This window comes from Macrobrachium rosenbergii, chromosome 9, assembly GCF_040412425.1.
Source record: "Macrobrachium rosenbergii isolate ZJJX-2024 chromosome 9, ASM4041242v1, whole genome shotgun sequence".
In the NCBI taxonomy this organism is placed as follows: domain Eukaryota; kingdom Metazoa; phylum Arthropoda; class Malacostraca; order Decapoda; family Palaemonidae; genus Macrobrachium; species Macrobrachium rosenbergii.
The window spans coordinates 41,840,205-41,865,873 of NC_089749.1; the positions used below are offsets into that span (position 1 = coordinate 41,840,205).

General features: G+C 39.5%; 2 protein-coding genes across 2 annotated transcripts in view; one reads left to right on the top strand and one right to left on the bottom strand.

Annotated features, from left to right (window-relative positions):
• The window catches only part of LOC136841957 (uncharacterized), a 108,201-nt gene that overhangs the window by 76,897 nt on the left and 5,635 nt on the right, over nucleotides 1-25,669 (bottom strand). The window contains exons 8-9 of the mRNA XM_067109366.1: nucleotides 20,268-20,420; nucleotides 3,870-4,028 (exon numbers count right to left, since the gene is read on the bottom strand). Coding sequence (XP_066965467.1) covers nucleotides 3,870-4,028; nucleotides 20,268-20,420 — 312 coding nt within the window. The remainder of the gene's footprint in view (nucleotides 1-3,869; nucleotides 4,029-20,267; nucleotides 20,421-25,669) is intronic.
• LOC136841722 (uncharacterized) lies at nucleotides 465-5,194 on the top strand. Its single transcript, XM_067108950.1, is given in 8 exon segments — nucleotides 465-971; nucleotides 1,080-1,304; nucleotides 1,952-2,665; nucleotides 2,793-3,017; nucleotides 3,154-3,484; nucleotides 3,487-4,082; nucleotides 4,209-4,791; nucleotides 4,901-5,194. Coding segments are annotated over 7 exon segments (2,862 nt in total). The 5' UTR covers nucleotides 465-614; the 3' UTR covers nucleotides 4,623-4,791; nucleotides 4,901-5,194.

Sequence of the window (25,669 nt, forward strand, 5' to 3'; positions counted from 1 at the left end):
TTATTATTTCACGCATGGTGATGTGTGACAAATAAGTCACGTGTTAATGTAATTGCAGACATATATATATATAAGTATGCATTAAACCTGCCTTTCGGTTTTTAACCTTTAGACGGATTCGTTTTTTCCTTGTTTTGCTAACAATTAGGCTGGAAAAAAAGGCTAGGTCTAATTAAGTCATACTTCCCTTCAAAGACTGACCTGAGACAAACCCACAATGACGCGAACACTTAAGTCATTCTAGAATAAACTATAACGACGAAGACCGAATCATGCTTTAATCTCTGTGACCTCATCATATGAAGAGTCATAACACCTCCTCCGAATTCCATCAAACATATTTGTTAAGTAAATTTGGCAGAGTGACGCAGTAGCTGAACTGGAGCCATGACATTGGCCCCCCTCTCAAACGAGTGTTGGCGGAGAATCGGTATATATCTGGGTAACCTTCTCCTCGGTCGCCAGTAAGCAACTACCTGTTGTACCTGTGAAACCACTCCCCTGAGGAAGAAAGACAAGCTATTTCCTTAGCTTCATTCGAACTTAAAAAATAACGCGACAGTTACTATTTGTGGTTCTTCTAATAGTTTCAGTTAATCTGTTCTCCAAACGAAATGGCTCCCATCGAAAAATACAACTCCTTCGCCAGGCATAGCTCTGCCTTCAACTTGGTGCCTCACATTTGTCAATGCAGAGTCAGTTCGAAAGACTGCGGTGAATTGTGGCTCCCAGTTTCTCGAAGGGGACATTTTTTCCACGACACCTTCTTCGAAAATGCCCGCACATACTTCCACTCCGCCATCCAGGATATGCTCACCAAGTGGAAGGATGAAGACAAGTTAGCTGTGGACTGGCTAAAAGACAGCCACTCACCTGTTGGCAGTTTCAGCCTTTACAGACAGCTGAGATCCCACGGTAATCAAGAAGCGAACCATGCGTCTACTGTAGTGTCCGACAACCGCACTCATAAGGTAAGACATGAACTTTGTTGAGGGCTCGGCATGAAATGGAATTCTTTTCACCATAACTGAAGTCATTCGAGGAATGATTCACACCACTCATAATATCTTTTCTCTCAGGTTGTGATGGATGTCCAAGACTGCATGGAAGGAGACATCAAGGTGAAGGTCTTGGGAGAAAAGGAGGTGGTTGTTGAAGGTCAGGGGAAGGGAAGTCCTGGCGAGGGATCCTTCTCCTCAAGGAGGTTCTGCAGGAGATTCACTTTCCCAAGTTCTGTCAACATGGCTGACGTCACCTCAGTGCTCTCCTCTGACGGAGTGCTGACGATCGAGGCGCCAAAAATGGTAAGACTCATAACCTTATTTTCCTTATTCTTGCCCATGCTACCCCGCTGCATTTTTCACACATAATTGTCACCATTACTTCCAGGTGAGGTTAGCTATTTGTTTGGTTTGCTTTCTCTTTTACCCATTTCTGAAATAATTCACTTGAAGTCAGGCTTTATTGCAACACTTACGATCAAGACTTAGATTTATTTTTTACATTTGATATGAAGAGATGAAAGAAACCGAAAAATTCAGCACCGACGTAATTATGAGAAATGTCGAAAATGTCAGTTTTTGCAGCTGTGTTTCTATAAGATCGTTATCTAAACCAATGAATGAAATATTTCACGACCACAGACCAAATTACTTGAACGTTTACTTTGCACTGTAACAAGAAGAATATAAAAGATAAGAGATAGGTATTTTTGAGACCAAGTCCCCAACTTCCTTATGAGATAATCCCACCTCATGAATGTGTAAAATAGAAAGGAAACTTCAGTTCAGCACCTTCTGAAATTAACATGAATCACTGAAATTCAACAGTTTTTTAAACACAGAAACTGGGCCTTGATAAAAATTGTCTAGGAATCGCATAAAGCAAGAGTAAAGTTTAAAAGTTATCTCATCTTAGGCATTATTTTATCACCTTTCTTCTTTATTTCCAGAATGCAGAAGACAAGGCTAAGTCAACCAGACAAATCCCAGTGGAAATTGAGGGAACGACAGCCACTGGCAGTTCTTCATCAAAGGAGTCTGTCGTAGACATTAGTGCTCGCTCAGGTGCAACGAAAGAAAAGAATGACGTCGTTTATTATTGTAGAGACTGCAACAAGAAGATTGGGTCTTGGCACAAGGCACCAGAAACGAAGTTAGCTTTGCAGGAAGGAGTGAAAGTGCCAATAAAGATCAACACGTCTTCAGGTGCTGAGAAGATTATTCCCGTGCAGCAGGAAGCGTCTTTAGATAAGAAAAATGATACACAGACAAAATACATCAACATAGAAAAAGAATGGGAGGCAGAAAGTCGAGAAAAGAGTTCACAAGAACACAAGGATACAACTGTGAAGGCAAACGTCTTGCAAGTCGAGAACAAAACAAATCAAAAGTCTGCCTTGATTGGAAACTGTTATGACGTTCCCGTAATGACTGGTTTCAGTATCCTTCCTGTTTCTCTGAGAGGTCCTTTCTTCAGTGACTCCTATTTTAGGAGTGTCCAGAAAGATTTCCAGTCGGCAGTGCAAGAAATCCTCTCCAGATGGGGAGCTGTAACTTCCAAGCTCATGAAGGACAACTTATCTGCATACAGAAGACTTCGCCTGCAAAACTTTGCTGAGGAGACCCAAGCCGTTAAGACAACAGAAGATGAAACTAACCACAAGGTGAGATTCTTACAAATTCACTTATGTGTTAATCAGAGACATCAGCACAATAATACCATATTCCAGTGAGTGAAACAAACCTTAACCCAAAGCAATGTAATCAAATATATGATTCTTTTACTTCCAGTTTGTACTAGACGTTCAGGACTTCATGAATGGTGGCGAGGTTACAGTGAAGGCCATAAATGACCGAGAGATTGTGATTGAAGGCCAAATAGAGAAGGAAGAAGGAGGACTGAAATCTTTGAAACGTTTCTTGAAACGTTTCAGTGTACCAGGAAATTTCAAGCTTGATTCTGTTTCTTCAGTTATGTCTTCAGATGGGGTACTCACAATCACCGCTCCCAAGGAGGTATCACATGACATTTTTCTCTTTTTATATCTACACAGAGCTAAATTCATTCATGAACACATATATGAGTATTACATAATTAACATTGTACAGATTCTCAGCTGAAGCCCACTAAGCAAATTCTTTCCCTTTGCAGCCTTTATCTACCCAACTGAAAGAGATTATCGTCCCAGTCAGCATAGAAGGAGCAGATGTCAAGGACGTTGCAGTTAGGAAGACGCAAGAAAGCCAACATTCTTCCAAGACCTCTTTCTCATCAACTGAAAATAATAGTGAAGGAAATACTATTTGTACCACCAGCCAGAATGTTGGCAACCAAATCAAAGTGCAAAGAGACAGTTCTGATAAGAGTTTCGAGAGCACGAAGCAGCAAATGCAAGCAAGCCAACCTAGTAAAGAATGTATTATTCCAGTTAATGTGAAGGGAGTGTCTGATCACACAAGACAGCAGAGCTTAGATAAACAAACAGGCCTAACAAGAACATTCCAAGAAGAAAACAAGATCTGCAAGTTCAGCAGCAGACAGTTAAAGACCAAGTTGCCACAGATCGTGTAGTTCCCATCAATATACAAGGATCTTCAAACAACACCAAGGCACATGCAGCCACTCACCAGAAGGATTGCATTATTCCAATTAGTGTGGAAGCAGAATCTAGTGATGTGAAAGCAAAGTCTTTCGATGACAAAATAAAGCTACAAAATGAAAGGAAGGAAAGCAATGGCTCTGCCATCGGTCAAAATGACAAGTATCATTTTGTTCACCAGAGGGCAAAAGCTGCCAGCAGTGAAAAGGCCATCATGACCAATCAACTTTCAGACAACGTTGCATGTGCTTCAGCAGAGACACATTACCTCCCTATCTCCAGAAAAGGACTTTTCCTTGATGATACTTTCTTCAGTGACTATCAGAAGAACTTCCAGGAAGCTGTTAAAGATGTTCTTATGAAATCTAGGCATTTCATGCACGATGAAGACTGCATGACAGCCTACAGAAGTCTGCGTCAGAGTGACCTGAGAGTTGAGAATCAAGCTCTATATGCTCAAGAAGACAACGACTCCTTTAAGGTGAGTGGACTGCATCAGTTGTCATGTACTGCATAATTTCTATATAATCAGACTTTCTTCGTCATCTTTACATTGTCATTACTTTACACTATTCAGAACTCATTTGCGCCTCTTTATGATTTGCAGGTAGCTGTAGATGCTAAGGACTTTATCAATGGGGACCTTACAGTGCGAGTCGAAGGAGAAGAACTTGTGATCGAAGGCAAAGCAGAAAACAGCGAAGCCAAGTCCGCGAACTCCTTGACTTTCTCTCATCGCTTCCTCCTTCCCGAATCCTTCAATATGAGGACCATATCCTCAGCCATATCCTCTGACGGGATCCTCACAGTGCAGTGCCCGAAGAGGGCAAACGCTGACTCAGCAGACGGCGTCAGGAGGATGTCGACCGAGGCCAGGTCGAAGCACGAGAACCACAACGAAGGTGCTCACAAATGGGAGGAGAAGAGGGTGAAGCAGTCCTCTGAGCAAGGCGACGGTTACTCTTCTCGTACCTTCTGCAGTAGCTACAATTCCTGCCAACAGCAGTCTTCTCAATTTTAATGATTAATTGTTATATAAGAATTTACATATTTTGTAATCGAGTAGGGACCCAGAAGAAGAGGCTAGATTTAATCTGTGATATTCATCCCAAAGATTCTAAATTTCGTCACAAAACCCTGGCCAATCACGCCCAGCATCTCGAAGAAAACTTGTTGACAGCAGAAGAAAGGTAATTCCCGTCCAAAATGTCTAGTTCTTCAGTGAATCCCATATTCTGCGATTATTTAATATCATGTGACTTTTATAGTTCCATTAATTTATTCCAGTTTCTTTTACAGATTTGTCTGAGACCAAAGAAGATGCTTCGATGTGAATTTCCTCCTTCATATTTATACAAATCTGTAAACTCGGATGATTTTCCAGTTACTTTATTTGCATGGATTCTCCAATTTTTGTCATTTGTTTACCGTCTCTTCAGTCAATCACCAGTAGATTTCAACCCTTTATTAGCTAATGAAATAAACTGATGTCAATTTTTATATAAGAATTATATTTTCTATTTTACTCGTGCACTTCTTTTGATATGTTAATAATCACACCAAGAAACAATTGTAATAAAAAAGATGACTGTTTATCCGCCTTTTAATAACCATTCAGTGGAACATTTCTCGTCAGTGACCTGGGTTTTGTCAAGGTCACAAATCGACGGGGATGTTTGCTCGGGCCTTTGACCTTCTCTTTTCTTTTCCCCTAATGCCCTGCTTGGGAATTCTTTCCTTGCTTCTGTTTTACCAGATTTCTATCATCTTACTTATTTCTCTTGTTTGGGATTGGGATTAGGCCAATGAGAACATTACTCTACTCCTCCCAACGGCGTCAGCATTTAAAGAGAAGTATATACATGTGTACATATATGTATGTATATTAAACACATTATGTATACATATATATATATAATATTATATAATATTATATAATATTACATATATATGTATGTATATATATATATATATATATATATATGAATAAAGAGAGAGAGAGAGACAGACAGACAGACAGACAGACAGACAGACAGACAGACAGACAGACAGACAGACAGACAGACAGACAGACAGACAGACAGAGGGACTTTTTACATTCACAAATTGCAATGCCCCTTGTCACTTGTCATGCATCGAAACTAAAGCCCCAGGTTGGAATCATGACCTGGATAGTTGCACTTTTCTACTATAATTCCCCTTGGGAGTAATTTATTCCTAAAGGATATTTAATGCTCTATCAAGCGATATTTGGGTTAGTATCTATCTATCTACCTATTTACCTATATATATATATATATATATATATATATATATATATATATATATATATATATATATATATATATATATATATATATACATATATATATGATAGATAGATAGATAGACAGATAGCCTAGCCCTTTGTTGGCCGAGTTGGTTGAGCTTCAGACCGTCATTCGATGGGCCGGAGTTCGGTTCCCGCCGCCGGCTGATGAAGAGTTAGAGGAATTTATTTCTGATGATAGAAATTCATTTCTCGCTATAATGTGGTTCGGATTCCACAATAAGCTGTAGGTCCCGTTGCTAAGTAACCAATTGGTTCTTAGCCACGTAAAATAAGTGTAATCCTTCGGGCCAGCCCTAGGAGAGCTGTTAATCAGCTCAGTGGTCTGGTAAAACTAAGCTATACTTACTTTTAGACAGATAGCCTAAGCCATTTACGAAAGGGGACATGGTAAGAATAGTCACGTAAACACCACGGATGTGTTATGCCATTCAGAGAGTGGGCGTGGGAATTTCAGAAATGGTATTTTTGCCTTCTGTTTCGTTTGAACGAATTCATGTTCAGCTTTGTATATTTATTCAGGAACAAGGGGACGCAGGCGAGGTTGATGTCAAATAGACCTTGAGCTGTATTTAGAACTCCTCAGGATGATGTATATCCTTCCCGTAGACAGGTATTTCAGTGCCTTAACTCAGTGAGCAGTGAGTCTAAAGGTGGAAGCAAAGAAATCATTAGTTTTCGAAAGTAGGCAACACAAAAGAAAACAAAAATAGTTTCTTGCGGGCGATGAATAGCCTCACAAGAAATACAAAAAGGATTTCATTGAGGAAAACCACTGAACGTTCATTATAACATTTGTACTAATGTCCTTGTTTTCAACACACACTTATACATATATATATATATATATATATATATATATATATATATATATATATATATATATATATATATATATATATATATATATGTATATATATATATATATGTATATATATATATATATATATATATATATGTATATATACATATACATATACATATACATATACATACATATATAACATGAACAGAAATGACGTACTGGATATGTGGCCTCGATCCCACAGTCACGAAAATCGAATTCAGACACTCAGCCTCCTTCCGTCGCTGTCACTCATGGCTGCCGCTCTCTTCTCACTGTTATTCGTGATTTATTCAGATTAGAAGTAAATGAAAGTGACATTTTGTAGCATCTCTGGGTTAAGATTTAAAATATATTTGCAAACTATATTTGTTGTGCAAGTTCATTACGAATCTCCAAGCGATGAGTTTTATTCTTTAATTGCGTATGTGAGATTCAAGACGACAGGCCTGGGTATGACTGATTTATTTTTCGGAAGCCAGGTATGCATCGAGCAATGCGGACGGAAAGGTGGTCACCGACCTGCGGATCCCATGTCACGCATTTGGGCAAGAATTTTTGTTTGTTGGATGACACATAAATGAGAATAATTTGTGTTACAATAAACGTACAATAGTGGTTACACACATCGGCGGAAAGGCCGGACAATAATACGTATAGAGAGATATATAAAAATATGAAATAATAACAGGTAATATACATGACGTGATCAATGCAGAAATGAAGAAGCGCTTGACGCCTTTACAAGTCCTCCCCCCACCCAAGACAATGATTACACAGATAATTACTGGATGACATGAAAATTAATCACGGAGGCACTGGGGGAGCAGAATTGTGGGCGGTGGGCAACGTCGACTGCTGGATCTTCCACAGCGTGGCCTCTGGGGCGCCCACGGCCCCTCCTTGGGGGAGCGGCGGGTATGTCTGCAGTTGCGTTTTGAGGGGGGACCCCTGCCTGCCTCCTCTCGGATTTCGCTGTCTAACGGGAATGCTGGTTTCAGCCTGTCGATGGAAACCCAATCCTCTCGGCCATGGATGTCAATGAGATATGCCTTAGGGGTCCTGTTGATGACTTGGTAAGGGCCCGCCCCTGTAGCGTTTTGGTCAAGAACGGGCGACGGGCGTCTATCCTGATGAAGACATAAGTGCAGGAAACATGCCGACCCGGCTGTATGTGTTGGTTCTGTCCATGAAGGCCTTATGGCAAGGTGCAAACTTCTGTGCTAGTTCCCTCAACCTTGGGAGGGGGGTGTCTGTGCCATTGGCTGACGGCGGGAAGAATTCCCCTGCAACAGCTAGTGTTTCTCTGTAGAGTTTTCCTGCGGGGAACATGTCGCCATCTGCCCTTGGTATGGTGTGGAGACCCAGCAGGATCCAGGGGAGCTGGGCCTTCCAGTTTTCGTTGGTGCAACGTGCCATTAGAGCTGCCTTCAATGAGTGGTGTGCCCTCTCTACCATGCCATTTGCTGCGGGGTTGTAGGCCGTCATGTTGTGAAGTGATATACCCATCACTGGTGCCAGGGAGACCCAGAGTTCTGACAGGAATGCTGAGCCCCTGTCAGTGGTGATGCTGTCTGGCACCCCGAATAGGCTAACCAAACTGGAGAGGAGGGCTTCTGCGCAGGATGCTGTTGACGCCTCCTCCATAGGTGTTGCCTCTGGCCAGTGAGTGGAGCGATCTATGACTGTCAGGAGGTACCTGCCACCCCAAGCTGCGGTAGAGGCACAACGACGTCTATGTGGATGTGGCTGAAGCGCTGACGAGGTTGGGGTAAATCACCAATGCCTGATTTTGTGTGCCTTGTGATCTTGCTGGTTTGGCATGGGATACAGCTCCTCACCCACTGGCGGGCTTAATTCCTGATGCCGTGCCACACGAACTTTTCTGTCATCAGGCGTGCCATTGTACGCCCTGATGGATGGGAGAGACTGTGAATGATGTCGAATGTCTTCTTCCTCCTCGGGACCAGGGGGCTGGGGTGACCGGTGCTTGTGTCGCCGAGAAACATTGCGCCCGAATCTCCCAAGGGCACGTCCTGTAGGCTGCCGTTTCTGGGTCTGCTGCTTGCTTCCTTGCCAGGTCCTCATAGTCTATGCCGAGGTGGGGGGAACTGATTTCCACCCATGACAGGGAGTCAGCTACTGGATTCTTCCTGCAGGGAATGTAGGTGATGGTGCAACCAAACTCGGAGATGGAGGCCAAGTGTTGCTGCTGCCTTGCCGACCATGCGTCACCAGGCGTCAAGCGCCTCTTCATTTCTGCATTAATCACATCATGTATATTACCTGTTATTATTTCATATTTTTATATATCTCTCCATACGTATTATATATTGTCTGGCCTTTCTGCCGATGTATGTAACCACTTTGTACGTTTATTGTAACACAAATTATTGTTATTTATATGTCATCTAACAAACACAAATTCTTGCCCAAATGCATGACATGGGATCCGCAGGTCAGTGACCACCTTTCCGTCTGCATAGCTCGATGTATACCTGGCTTCCGAAAAATAAATCAGTCATACCCAGGCCTGTCTTGAATCTCCTAACTGAGTGGTTGGGAGTGGCAGGTTCCGGTGTCGAGGAGGCGTTGCCTGCCAACGTTGACCAGCAGTCCATGGTGTCCCAGGAAATCGGCACCCAGGAGGGGGAACTTGACCTCCGCAATGACGAAAGGCCAGTGGTACCTGCGGCCCAAGATGGAGATTGTGCGTGTCGTGGTCCCATAGCAGGAGATGGCGGTTCCATTTGCGGCTAACAGGGAGGGCATGGAGTCAGCTGTCGTGTGTAGTCCTCCTCCGATGGCGGGAACACCGACTGCATAGCCCCCATGTCAACAAGCAGGCGCTGCTTTGATATTTCGTCCCTGATGAAGAATCTTGCTGGTTGGGAGATGTTGTCTTTCGTGGCCACTGCTGTTACTTGTGGCTGCCCTTCTCGTTTTTTGTGAAGGAACAGGGGATCTGCAGTTCTTGGCGCTGGGGCCGAACCTCCTGTGGAAGTAGCACCACGCCAGGTACGTCTGCGCCCTCTGCTCCCTCAGCGGTGCCTTCCTCCTGTAGATTGCGTTTATGTTTTCTGGGTCGTTGTCTTCTGTCGTCAGGCTACAGTCTGCAAGGGTGGCAGCTGCAAGGGCGGCGGCATGTTTGGAGGCTTTAGTGTCCTCGTGGATTTTCTGTGCGATGTCAACCAGCTCGTCCAAGGGAAGGGTGTCTGCGTCTTTAATTTGGCCCTTCACCTCCTGCGGAAGGTGCCGCAGGAATGTTGCTTTTTGTTAAGCTGATTTACTTCCTGCGCCTGTCTGCGTCAACATCCGGCAGTGTTACCAGACCTTGCAGTTTGTCCCAGGTGCTCCTGGGTGATGCTTCCCCTAGGGGCTGGGTCAACAGGTGTAGTGCATGCTGCGCTCTTTCGGGGACAGGCATGGAATATGTTTGCATCAGCTTGTCTTGCAAGGCCGAGTACGTGACCTTGTCTGGCTGTGAGTCAAGCAATGGGAGATTTTATTGACCTCTTCAGGTAGCGTCGTCATGGTAACATCTGCCTTGGTCTTCTCATCTGTGATGTGCGCCACGCAGAAGTGAGTATCAGCGCACAGAAAACGGGGGAAGCTTCACCGCATCTGGCTTTGTGGGCAAAAGGGGCATGCAGACGATATCTGTGTTTCCGGATTTGCATTGCAATTCAGGCTCTGCCCTCTTTACTGTCACACACCAAAACGCAAGTACGCGCCGTAATGGTGTTAGAATTCGAGTGGTCGATGTGAGTCGTGAATGGCGAGGGCCAAAACCGTTTAAAATGCCAAAACATGCCCTTGCGAGGACACTGCTATTAGTCCGTTAATGGCATGGGGTTCCTTTGAGGAAGGAGCTTTCAGAGGCCTAGACTGTGTCGCCGTTTTTAGTATGCTAAAGGCTCTCTGAAAGTAAATGCGGCCGTATTTAGTCCATTAATGGCTGGGCCAACACCGCATGTTTACCTGTCACTCCTCAGGTCACCAGCTGAGACATTCAAGACGACAGGCCTGGGTATGACTGACTTATTTTCCGGAAGCCAGATATACATTGAGGAATGCGAACGGAAAGGTGGTCACCGACCTGCGGATCCCATGTCACGCATTTGGGCAAAATTTGTTTCCTAGATGACATATAAATGAGAATAATTCGTGTTACAATAAACGTACAAAAGTGGTTACATACATGGGCGGAAAAGCCGAACAATAATACATATAGAGAGATATATAAAAATATGAAATAATAACAAGTTATACACAAGACATGATTAATACAGAAATGAAGAGGCGCTTGGCGCCGTTACATGTACTGTATTTTAAGTTGTCTATCCCATTCCTTCCCCCCCAATTTCTTACAGTGAACTGGGCTGTTATCATCGTTTCTAAGTTCTTACTTTATTCTTCCTGATCGACTTATTCAGCCTTTTAAGAAGTCCCTACTGTGGATGTTATTATAATAGTGATTATGAATAAATTCCAGCTGTCGTTGTCACAAATGAGTCAGACATGTATCATGTACATTAGTCTTCAAACATGAAGATGCAAACTTGTTTGCCCGTCCCTTATTGTAGAATCAAATGACTAACTACCAACAGCTGAGACCCCTCACGCCGTGCTCGAAAATCATGTGACTTATGAGATTTTTCTTTTTTATTTTTTATAGTTCCCACAGCACTGGTTTCTGTTGCAATTTTGAGAAATTAATGAGTTCTTTTTTCTCTAATGTTCCAGAAGCAACTTTGATGACAATGGCTCGCGAAATTTTGTTAATTTTGTTTAGGGTTAAATCAGGATCCCGAGAAGAAGGATCCTGGGTTAAATGCATGTTGACTACGATTTACGTAGAAGGTTTTACGCAATCTGTTTATTCAAGATGCTTCCAGACCGCCTCAGTTGATGAGGATTTATGGAACGTCTATTTATGGTAATTCCGGCGTACACCAGGAACATCTGGAGATGAGATCGATAATTTATTATGGACAAGAAGAGAGAGAGAGAGAGAGAGAGAGAGAGAGAGAGAGAGAGAGAGAGAGAGAGAAGTCTGAAGGAAACCCTTACTTTCCCCCAACCGTCTCTAGCAGAGAGGAGAAATCGGTCTAGAGGAATTTATTGTGATGACTCTTACCTCCTGTTAAAGATAGCTGTTTCTCCCCGCCGATAGGCGAGGAGATATAAGCTATCTTTAACAGGGGGTAAGTATCCAAATAATAAATTTCATTATGATAATTCATATCTTAGCGTTAGCTGGAAGTGATGAGCCGTTCTAGAGAAAAGACCCCATGTCAACTATACTGTAGTCTGTTTCATGCCATCTGTCCACTCACCAACGGAGGTTTTAGGTGAGGTGGTGAAAGGAACAACTAATGCAACACTTAAATTTATGCATGGTAATGGTATTGCGGTTTTCTTTTCAGAATACTTTGCATATTTATATATATATATATATATATATATATATATATATATATATATATATATATATATATATATATATATATATATATATATATATATATATATATATAAAGAATTCCAACATTCAAATCATTGTAACTGCTCAGTGACTGTTCTTCACTCATGGGTGGACGGAAAAATAAAACCGACTATAGCGTCTACAGGTTACGATCTGCCCAAGTGAAAATTATCATGTGCAAGTTTTAAGCAGGCCATTATAAAAGCACAGGCCAGTCTTACTAGGAGCTTCCTTTCGCATATTGTGTGACAATTACTATTATTTAAGTTAAAAACTGTTTCTATAGTAGGCTAATCGATACAACAAAGATCTATTGTATTTCAGTCTTTGATGATCAACCCATCAAAAAAAAATAATAATAATAAAATAAATAATGCCTAACCAGCAGTGTTATAATAATCGAAAACTCTTGGGCCCAAAACTACTGTAACGCCTATAGATTCCAGTTACATTAAAGTATATCATCGCATTGCAATCCCTGAGGTTTCCCCTATCTTCAGAGAAACTGGAGGAGAGGCCGTCCAGGCTGATCCGGGTCCCTTGGATCCCCGGCTAAGCCGAAGAAAGGACCCATTCTTTAGAACAGAAACGTTGTCTATAGACTTCCTCCAAGGGACTCAGATTTGACTGCAGGGCACTTTCTTCTCCAGACTTTCTCTCAGAGGTTTGGGGAAACTTCAAGGATTGTGAAAGCGATGATGTAGTTTTATGAAGCTTGAACCTAAAAGAATTACAGTGGTTTTGGGTCGAAGATTTTTCGATTTTCATAAGGGACATAAGACAACCTCCGTAATCCCTGGAGGATTACTTCCAATATCAATTAGGATTTATAGTCTTGTGCTGGAAAAAAGGCACACCGAAGATTCCTCAACGCCATTGGATCTACTCAGCAATTCGTACTTAAGGCATTTTGGATATCTTTGGCTCCAGGAACTTTGAGCTGACGCCAATTTCATCCACAGCTTCTAGGAACGGCTGGAGAATTGAGTCCAGTCTCTGCAAGGTGTCTCAGGAAAAAGGAGACTAGTTTTGTCGTTTCAGTCATAAGCTAAACCAAAACCATTTCAAGCCCTTCGTCCTTTTTGTTTCCCAAAACAGACTGAAGCCACCGTTTTACAGACTGGGTTTCTTCCCAGACTTGACTGCTGAACCCAGGACTCCAGGTTCGACTGAAGGGCTCTTCCCCGGAACTCCGGTAGAAGCCAGTATGAATCTTAATGTTTGGGAAAGTGACATAATTCAACAGAATTGAAAGGGTTAAAACAGTATAAAACATCCTTTCACCCATGGCTCACCTCTCTACAGAATTTATTGAAAACATATTCTTAACATTTTTAGATAACTTACAGAGGGATAGGGTGAGGAAAAAATATATATTACACAGAAAGATCAGAGTAAATGCAACACATCCGTCTAACTTCGTTGAAGGTTGCTAAACAAATTCTGTAGTTTTGGTAAGAGTTATGCACCTGAGTAGGAATCCAAACCATCTTTTTTGATGATAAAAAGATGTAACAATTAATTGTGGTCATAGTAGCTGGCATCATTACCTATATAAAAGAGTGGAAGCATTTAAAAAGATGAAATCGGAACTTATTTTCAGTAAACATGACGTAATCGTAATTGCTTTACTCTTGAATATTTGGCCCTTTGCCACTGTTAGTGAATCACAGACGAGCACCATACACTTGTTTGTTTGTGTGTGTGTGTAGTGTGCGCGCGCGCGCAAGAGAAATGATTACCACTTCTCTCTGATGACGTTGTTCAAGTTTTCAGAGAAGTGTTTCTTTTCCGCTCTGTAGATAATCTCGAAGAGTTGCGTTAGCCATTAGTTCAACCGTCGTTCAGCAACGTTGGATAATGTGGGCGTATAATTTTATTTGTTCCTTTACGTACTTGCATGACTAGTCTATCTGTTGGAGTGCATGAGGGTATGTATATATATATATATATATATATATATATATATATATATATATATATATATATATATATATTTACACACATTTATATATAATATATCTATCTATCTATCTATCTATCTATCTATCTATCTATCTATCTATCTATCTATACCAGAGATTCTTAAACTGGGTGCCGTGGCACCCTGGGGTGCCATAGACAGTGCCTAGGGGTGCCGCAAGATTGTCATGAATTTTATCTCGACTAGTCATCTCAATGAACATTTGTAAAAAAATAAAAGAGTTTGCAGAAATTTTCATATGGTTATTATCGGTGTGTCTACTTTATATATTAACATATATAAAGAAATTATTAATATATATATATATATATATATATATATATATATATATATATATATATATATATATATATATATATATATGTAGTATGGAAAATTTTCTTCATTAAATAAGAAGTTAATTCATACCATATGGTGGGATGGTGAAGAAGGGGGTGCCACGGTAATGATTACATTAGTTAGTGTACCATCACTAAAAAAAGATTAAGAACCACTGATCTATACAGTATTTATATATATATATATATATATATATATATATATATATATATATATATATATATATATATATATATATATATATATACATATATATATATATATGTACTGTATATATTCATATGAGGGGCTAGCGACAGTAGTACAACCCTCCACATCTCAGGCGGTCTTCAGAGATGAAATAGTTAACCTGACGCCCTGTTTCTTAACCTCAAAATACTATGGTACCCATTTACAGGTGGGTGGAATGTTGGCCTCACTCGGGGGCGATCCTACGACCTAATTCACGTGAGTCGTTTTCTCTACAGTTTTCTGCGCAGCGTATAATGCTGTATGAAACTTTCAGCCACGGCCTATGAAACTCTTAGCCGCGGCCCATGAAACTCAGCCACGGTCCGGTGGTGGCCGCTGTTGTTGGTACCTATACTGGTACCTGAAGTACGATTATGGTTAACTTTAACCTTAAATAAAATAAAAAAACTGCTAGGGCTAGAGGGCTGCAATTTGGTATGTTTGATGATTGGAGGGTGGATGATTAACATAACAATTTGCAGCCCTCTAGCCTAATTAGTTTTTGAGATATGAAGGCGGACATGAAGAGTGCTGACTGACAGACAAAGCCATCTCAATAATTTTCTTTTACAGAAAACTGAAAAAGACAACGCGAAATTCAAACTGCTAAATGCTGGTTCAATCACGGACGCTCTCTGCCGAAGACCCACCTGTAGGATTCAACAAAATCACATCAACGCTTCCCTTTCCTGCTCACTACACGGCTCGCCTCTGTCTACCGGCGATTCAGCGCTTTCTGGATGCTACGGATTTTCCACGACAAAATTTTTTCGGTCTTCTCACATCTATCCTTCCGGCGCTTGGAATTATCATCTTGTTCATCAGCCTTTCGACTCCAGCTGATCCATTTTATATATGAATATACAGTATGTATATATATATATATATATATATATATATATATATATATATATATATATATATATATATATATATATGTATATATATATTTTTCTATGTATACATATATATGATATATATTTATTTATATATATGATATATATAATGTATATGTATACATATATATATATATATATATACATATACATATTGAGCCACAAATGTCGCGTAATATCCAGTTCACTAAACCTCGGGAATGACCCATACCCAAAGGGAATTGTAATTGATAAGTGCTTTGACATCAAGGGGATTCGAGCCATGAAGATGGGTCAGTGGTCTAAAGTTAGTTTATGTCGTTGTTTCCCAACCAGGCAGCAGTTCGAATCCCACTGGGGCCGCTGCTATTATAAATTATAATTCTCTTGGGTGGAAGTTATTCCTGAAGTATAGTTAATTGACATTAAACGACATTTGCGGCTCAGTATTTTTGAATACAATAAAATGTCAAAGTGCGCACAAAAAAATTCTCTCTCTCTCTCTCTCTCTCTCTCTCTCTCTCTCTCTCTCTCTCTCTCTCTCTCTCTCTCTCTATGTATATATATATGTATTGTATATATATATATATATATATATATATATATATATATATATATATATATATATATATATATATATATATATTATATATATATATATATATATATATATATATATATATATATATATATATATATATATATATATCATCACTGTGTCTCAGTCCCGAAACCGGTCAGGACCTACACCAGGTCTCTTATTATTTCACGCATGGTGATGTGTGACAAATAAGTCACGTGTTAATGTAATTGCAGACATATATATATAAGTATGCATTAAACCTGCCTTTCGGTTCTTAACCTTTAGACGGATTCGTTTTTTACTTGTTTTACTAACAATTAGGCTGGAAAAAAAGGCTAGGTCTAATTAAATCATACTTCCCTTCAAAGACTGACCTGAGACAAACCCACAATGACGCGAACACTTAAGTCATTCTAGAATAAACTATAACGACGAACTGAATCATGCTTTAATCTCTGTGACCTCATCATATGAAGAAGTCCTGCTGCCTCGAATTCCATCAAACATATTTGTTAAGTAAATTTGGCAGAGTGACGCAGTAGCTGAACTGGAGCCATGACACATTGGCCCCCTCTCAAACGAGTGTTGGCGGAGAATCGGTATATATCTGGGTAACCTTCTCCTCGGTCGCCAGTAAGCAACTACCTGTTGTACCTGTGAAACCACTCCCCTGAGGAAGAAAGACAAGCTATTTCCTTAGCATCATTCGAACTTAAAAAATAACGCGACAGTTACTATTTGTGGTTCTTCCCTAATAGTTTCAGTTAATCTGTTTGTTCTCCAACAGAAATAGCTCCCATCAATACAACTCCTTCGCCAGGCATAGCTCTGCCTTCCAGCAGTGCCTCACATTTGTCAATGCAGAGTCAGTTCGAAAGACTGCGGTGAATTGTGGCTCCCAGTTTCTCGAAGGGGACATTTTTTCCACGACTCCTTCTTCGAAAATGCCCGCACATGCTTCCACTCTGCCATTCAGGATATGCTCACCAAGTGGAAGGATGAAGACAAGTTAGCTGTGGACTGGCTAAAAGACAGCCACTCACCTGTTGGCAGTTTCAGCCTTTACAGACAGCTGAGATCCCACGGTAATCAGAAGCGAACCATGCGTCTACTGTGATGTCCAAACAACCGCACTCATAAGGCTAAGACATTAACTGTTGAAACCAGCATGAAATCAATTCTTTCCACCATAACTGAAGTCATTCGAGGAATGATTCACACCAGTCATAATATCTTTTCTCTCAGGTTGTGATGGATGTCCAAGACTGCACGGAAGGAGACATCAAGGTGAAGGTCTTGGGAGAAAAGGAGGTGGTTGTTGAAGGTCAGGGGAAGGGAAGTCCTGGCGAGGGGTCCTTCTCCTCAAGGAGGTTCTGCAGGAGATTCACTTTCCCAAGTTCTGTCAACATGGCTGACGTCACCTGGTGCTCTCCTCTGACGGAGTGCTGACGATCAGGAGCGCCAAAAATGGTAAGACTCATAACCTTATTTTCCTTGAGTCTTGCCCATGCCACCACTGCATTTTCATAATTGTCTATTACTTCTAGGTGAGGTTAACTGTTTGGTTGGTTTGCTTTCTCTTTTATTTCTGAATAATTCACTTGAAGTCAGGCTCTATTACCTTGCCACGATCAAGACTTAGATTTATTTTACATTTGATATGAAAGGCTGAAAAGAAACCGAAAGATTCAGCACCGACGTAATTATGAGAAATGTCGAAAATGTCAGTTTTTGCAACTGTGTTTCTATAAGATCGTTATCTAAACCAATGAATGAAATATTTCACGACCACAGACCAAATTACTTCAATGTTTACTTTGCACTGTAACAAGAAGAATATAAAAGATAAGATAGGTATTTTGAGACCAAATCCCCAACTTCCTTATGCAGATAAATCCCCACCTCATGAATCTGTAAAATGGAAAGGAAACTTCAGTTCAGCACCTTCTGAAATTAACATGAATCACTGAAATTCAACAGTTTTTTAAACACAGAAACTGGGCCTTGATAAAAATTGTCTAGGAATCACATAGAGAAAGAATAAAGTTTAAAAGTTACTTCATCTTCGGCATTTATTTTATCACCTTCTTTTTCTTTCCAGAATGCGAAGACAAGACTAAGTCAACCAGACCAAATCCAGTGGAAATTGAGGAACGACGGCCACTGGCAGTTCTTCATCAAAGGAGTCATCGTAGACATTAGTGCTCGCTCAGGTGCAACGAAAAGAATGACGTCGTTATTATTGCCAAGAGACTGCAACAAGAAGATTGGGTCTTGGCACAAGGCACCAGAAACGAAGTTAGCTTTGCAGGAAGGAGTGAAAGTGCCAATAAAGATCAACACGTCTTCAGGTGCTGAGAAGATTATTCCCGTGCAGCAGGAAGCGTCTTTAGATAAGAAAAATGATGCACAGACAAAATACATCAACATAGAAAAAGAATGCAGGAGGCAGAAGTCGAGAAAAGAGTTCACAGAACACAAGGATACAACTGTGAAGGCAAACGTCTTGCCGTCGAGAACAAAACAAATCAAAAGTCTGCAGCAGATAGGAAGCTGTTATGACGTTCCCATAATGACTAGTTTCAGTATTCTTCCTGTTTCTCCTGAGGTCTTTCTTCAGACTCCTATTTCCAGGAGTGTCAGAAAGATTCCCAGTCGGCAGTGCAAGAAATCCTCTCAGATGGGGGCAGTAACTTCAAGCCATGGAAGACAACTTGTCTGCATACAGAAGACTTCGCCTGCAAAACTTTGCTGAGGAGACCCAAGCCGTTAAGACAACAGAAGATGAAACTAACCACAAAGTGAGATTCTTAAAAATTCACTTATGTATTAATCAGTGACATCAACACAATAATACCATATTCCAGTGAGTGAGACAAACCTTAACCCAAAGCAATGTAATCAAATATATGATTCTTTTACTTCCAGTTTGTACTAGACGTTCAGGACTTCATGAATGGTGGCGAGGTTACAGTGAAAGCCATAAATGACCGAGAGATTGTGATTGAAGGCCAAATAGAAGGAAGGAGGACTGAAATCTTTGAAACGTTTCTTGAAACGTTTCAGTGTCTCAGGAAATCTCAAGCTTGATTCTGTTTCTTCCAGTTATGTCTTCAGATGGAGTACTCACAATCCCACCGCTCCCAAGGAGGTATCACATGACCTTTTTCTCTTTTTATATCTACACAGAGCTAAATTAATTCATGGACACATATATCAATATTGCATAATTAACATTATACAGATTCTTAGTTGAAGCCCACTAAGCAAATTCTTTCCCTTTGCGGCCTTCATCTACTTAACTGAAATTATCGTCCCAGTCAGCATAGAAGGAGCAGACGTCCAAGGACGTTGCAGTAAGAAGACGCAGAAAGCCAACATTCTTCCAAGGCTCTTTCTCATCAACTGACAATAATAGTGAAAATACTATTTGTACCACCAGCCAGAATGTTGGCAACCAAATCAAAGTACAAAGAGACAGACTGATAAGGTTTCGAGACCACAGAAGCAGCTTAATACAAACAAGCCAACAGTAAAGAATGTAATTATTCAGTTAATGTGAAGTGTCTGATCACACAAGCCAGCAGAACTTAGATAAAACAAACAAGCCTAACAGAACATTCCAAGAAAGAAAAGCAAGATCTGCAAGTTCAGCAGCAGACAGTTAAAGACAGATTGCCACAGATCGTATGAAAGATTCCCATCAATATACAAGGATCTTCAAACAACACCAAGGCACAGGCAGTCACTCACCAGGAAGGATTATTCCAATTAGTACTGAAGCGGAATCTAGTCTGTATGAAAACAGAGAATCTTTCGATGACAAGATAAAGAAGCTACAGAATGAAAACAAGGGAAAGCAATGGTTCTGCCATCAGTCAAAATGACAAGTACCATTTGCTCACCAGGGCAAAGCTGCCCAGCAGTGAAAAGGCCATCATGAGTAATCAACTTTCAGACAACCTTGCATGTGCTTTAGCAGAGACACATTACCTCTATCTCCAGAAAGGACTTTTCCTTGATACTTTCTTCAGTGACTATCAAAAGAACTTCCAGGAAGCTGTTAAAGATGTTCTTATGAAATCTAGGCATTTCATGCACGATGAAGACTGCATGACAGCCTACAGAAGTCTGCGTCAGAGTGACCTGAGAGTTGAGAATCAAGCTCTATATGCTCAAGAAGACAACAACTCCTTTAAGGTGAGTGGACTGCATCAGTTGTCATGTACTGCATAATTTCTGTATAATCAGACTTTCTTCGTCATCTTTACTTTGTCATTACTTTACACTATTCAAAATTCATTTGCACCTCTTTATGATTTGCAGGTAGCTGTAGATGCTAAGGACTTTATCAATGGGGACCTTACAGTGCGAGTCGAAGGAGAAGAACTTGTGATCGAAGGCAAAGCAGAAAACAGCGAAGCCAGATCCATGAACTCTTGACTTTCTCTCATCGCTTCCTCCTTCCCGAATCCTTCAATATGAGGACTATATCCTCAGCCATATCCTCTGACGGGATCCTCACAGTGCAGTGCCCGAAGAGGGCAAACGCTGACTCAGCTGACGGCGTCAGGAGGATGTCGACCGAGGCCAGGTCGAAGCACGAGAACCACAACGAAGGTGCTCACAAATGGGAGGAGAAGAGGGTGAAGCAGTCCTCTGAGCAAGGCGACGGTTACTCCTCTCGTACCTTCTGCAGTAGCTACAATTCCTGCCAACAGCAGTCTTCTCAATTTTAATGATTAATTGCTTATATAAGAATACACATATTTTTGTAATCGAGTAGGGACCCAGAAGAAGAGGCTAGACTTAATCTGTGATATTCATCCCAAAGATTCTAAATTTCGTCACAAAACCCTGGCCAATCACGCCCAGCATCTCGAAGAAAACTTGTTGACAGCAGAAGAAAGGTAATTCCCGTCCAAAATGTCTAGTTCTTCAGTGAATCCCATATTCTGCGATTATTTAATATCATGTGACTTTTATAGTTCCATTAATTTATTCCAGTTTCTTTTTACAGATTTGTGAGACCGAAGATGCTTCGATGTGAATTTCTCCCTTCATATTTATACAAATCTGTAAACTCGGATGATTTTCCAATTACTTTATTTGCATGGATTCTCCAATTTTTGTCATTTGTTTACCGTCTCTTCAGTCAATCACCAGTAGATATCAACCCTTTATTAGCTAATGAAATAAACTGATGTCAATTTTTATATAAGAATTATATTTTCTATTTTACTCATGCACTTCTTTTGATATGTTAATAATCACACCAAGAAACAATTGTAATAAAAAAGATGACTGTTTATCCGCCTTTTAATAACCATTCAGTGGAACATTTCTCGTCAGTGACCTGGGTTTTGTCAAGGTCACAAATCCACGGGGATGTTGCTCGGGCCTTTGACCTTCTCTTTTCTTTTCCCCTAATGCCCTGCTTGGGAATTCTTTCCTTGCTTCTGTTTTACCAGATTTCTATCATCTTACTTATTTCTCTTGTTTGGGATTGGGATTAGGCCAATGAGAACATTACTTTACCCCTCTCAACGGCCTCCAGCATACAAAGGAAAGTGTATACAGTAATAATATATATGTGTATATATTAAAGAGAAATAATATATATACATATGAATTATATAATATATATAATATATAATATATATATATATATAGATATATATTACATATATAATACTATATATATATATAATTATATATATATATATATATATATATATATATATATATATATATATATATATATATATATGTTATTATTATTATACAGTATATATATATATATATATATATATATATATATATATATAGAGAGAGAGAGAGAGAGAGAGAGAGAGAGAGAGAGAGGCAGGCAGACAGACAGACTGACTTTTTTACATTCACAAATATCAGGCAACCCATAATAATTAGTATCGAATTCGCTATTCCCTCGGAATAAATTACATTCAGAGGAATTATTGCAGTGCCCCTTACCACTGCATCGAAACTAAAGTCCCAGGTTGGAATCATGACTTGGATGGCTGCACTTATCAAGTATAATTCCCCTTGGAAGTAATTTATTCTTAAAGGATATTTAATGCTCTATCAAACGATGTTTTGGGCTTAATATCTATCTATATATCTACCTACCCTCTACCTATATATATATATGTATGTATATATATACAGTATATATATATATACATATATATATATATATATATATATATATATAATATATATATATATATATATATATATATATATATATATATATATATATATATATATATATATATATATATATATAAATATATATTATATATATTTATGAAATATAGATAGACAGATAGCTTAAGCCACTCACACCGTTTAACACCAGATTCGCTATACCAACTGGAATTATAATTGAAAAATGCATCTGCCCAGGCCAGGATTCGAACCCGTGCCTCTGGTTTAGATACAGAGATAAACAGCTGGCTTTGATCTCTCGACTATAGAGAGTGATACAAGCTGATAATCGACTCTGCTGTACTTATTCCTGTAGAATTTAGGTTTTTGCTTGGAATCGACGTCTAGGCACATCCAGCATGAGAGCTGACTGGTACGCTTGTAACTTGGCTGATTATGAGTTTTTGTCACTTATCTCTTGGTAGCCGAGAGGCCGAAGTCGAGTGTTCATCGTTGTAGCTAAACCAGAGGCCCACGTTGAATCCTGGCAGGGTCAGATGCACTTATCATTTGTAATTCCTCTTTGGTGTGAGTTATTTCCAGGCCATACTTAATTCAGTATTAAGCAATATTTTTGGTTTAATAAACACATAGCTGCTGGAAAAGCTGAAATGACTCCATCCAGTATAATTTGTCTACAGTGTTCAACAAACATCATCATTTCATTAACTAGAAACCCAAACAGTACTGGAAACCCAAAGGCAAAGATGCTGCATGACTCAGCCCACCCTTTGAGAACATCAGTTACATTGTGACAAACAGTCGGGAGACATCGAAATTTCATGACCCGAGATGACCCACAGCCGCACATCCACACAAATAATCCAGTCAGTCAAGAACGACATGAACGGAAGAAGGCAATGGACGAGAAACCCCTCATTAAATTTAGTAATGACTCTATATCCTCCTGAAGGGACCCACCTTGGTACTTTTAGTCTCTTGAAAAGTTTTCTGAGGTCAAGACATAAACCCTTCCATATCAATTACCTATTTCAGATCCATGGTAAGTGGGTGGTTGGGTTAGATCAACCTGGCTCTGTCCCAGCACAAATCCTTGCCCAAAGGCAAGTGTGATAAGATGTTGCGAGGGATCAAAGAACTGACGTGAACCTCTGGACTCTTTTAACAACAGGAACGCTTGGTATGTAAACAATACTGCTTAAATATACAAATATATACATATATATACACATATATATACACAGAAGTCTATCGATCTATATATATATATATATATATATATATATATATATATATATATATATATATTATATATATCTGTATAAATGTATATATATATACAGTATATATATGTATATATATATATATATATATATATATATATATATATATATATATATATATATATATATATATATATATATATATATATTATATATATATATATATATACATATACATATATATATATGTGTGTGTGTGTGTGTGTGTGTGTGTGTATGTATGTATATATAAAAGCGTTCGCCCCTAGGCTCAGCCGCCTTGGAAATTCTATTCTTTGCATTCGTTCAGCCACGGGGGTTTGTGTTCATCCTTCAGTCCACTATATTTACTCTTTCATTGCCTAATTTCCAGATCCCTCCCCGACCTATTTTTTACAGTAAGAGGGACAGAATTTTTTTAACTATAAGTTTGAAAAGCAAACTCTACAGAGTTGCTGATGTCTGCACAGGATGCAATAGTGTTGTAATGAAGATATGACCAGAATTTTACTCGAACAAAAAAATGGATCCAATAATATCATCTTCAAATAAATAATGCATCGTTAACAAATGGAATAGAACAATTAATTCCTTTTCCATTGAAAAGAGAGGAGAAATGTGTATGGAAAACATTACTCTTCACCTGTACTAGAATTGATAACTAGCTAATTGATTTGTAACGATATGCGCTTCACTGTTGTACCGTAAAGCACATTTTCTGGTTTGACTTTTCTTTCAATCTGAAAGGTGGTCCCACAGACGCAGTAGTCATTTACCTACGGATTGTCCACTTCCAGTATCAAAATGGCCAGTGATGATTCCAATAGTTGGTTGCATCCTTAGCAGTTCTGCTCAAAATGGTCCCTATCTATCTTAGCTCTTAATGACCAGTCACCACTTTCCCTATAATTTGATGTCGTTCAGGTTCACAGTCACGTAAGCCCTGACATTTCGGCCACTAGGCAAAGTTACTTTAGGTGAAGTTACGGTAGGCTGAGGTAAGTCAATTTAATTAAGTTGGGATCGACTTGACTGAGATTCAGTTGTAATAACCAGACTCCAGTGCTGCCAAATATAGGACTAACCACTTGCTGCACTTAAATAAAATATACCCATCTTTATCCATATGGTCCTTTCTGTAAATCATGAAAATGTAAAGAATTTGATGAACATTCTTGCTTATTTCTTTAACGCTCTAAAAGATACACCCTTCAGCGGGAGCCTAAGATTCGATGATCAGAGGATTCTCAAGTGAACGTTTGGTATGTCAAAAACTTAGCCGGAATGAATTGTTATCGTATTATTAAGAGTTTAAGGTTTTCTCTCTAGGTTTCGCACATGTAGAAGTGACCGAGACTATGGCGGATGCCCTGACAAACATGGTTGCTGCACGATAGTGCGTAGATGGACTTTTCTGAAGTGATGACAGATGGGCTTCTTAAAAACGAGGCAGGTTAGGTAGTTCAAGAGATACAGAGGTAAGTAGAGCTCTAAGTAAATAAATAAACAACACAACAATATGAAGGTCATTATTCACTAATTATGTACAAGGCTTGACTGTAATCGCCGGAAGTTCCACAGTGGAATGGATTGGGAATTACTGATAATCGCAAGATGATGAAGTACTTTTTTATGAAGTACCAGTTTGATCGTAACTTTTCAGAAAAATTTACTGAAATATAATCAGATGGTCTGCTGTTCCGGAAATGGTATAGATTCAATTGCCGAATAAGCCTGAAAATTCTTGTAACAATTAATTCATGTTATGGAAAAAATAAAATCGTCAAAGGGAATCGAAACAGGACTGAAGAACTGCAGGTCAGGAACATTATTATTATTATTATTATTATTATTATTATTATTATTATTATTATTATTATTATTATTATTATTATTATTATTATTATTATTATTATTATTCAGTAACATGACTGGCATGCTACC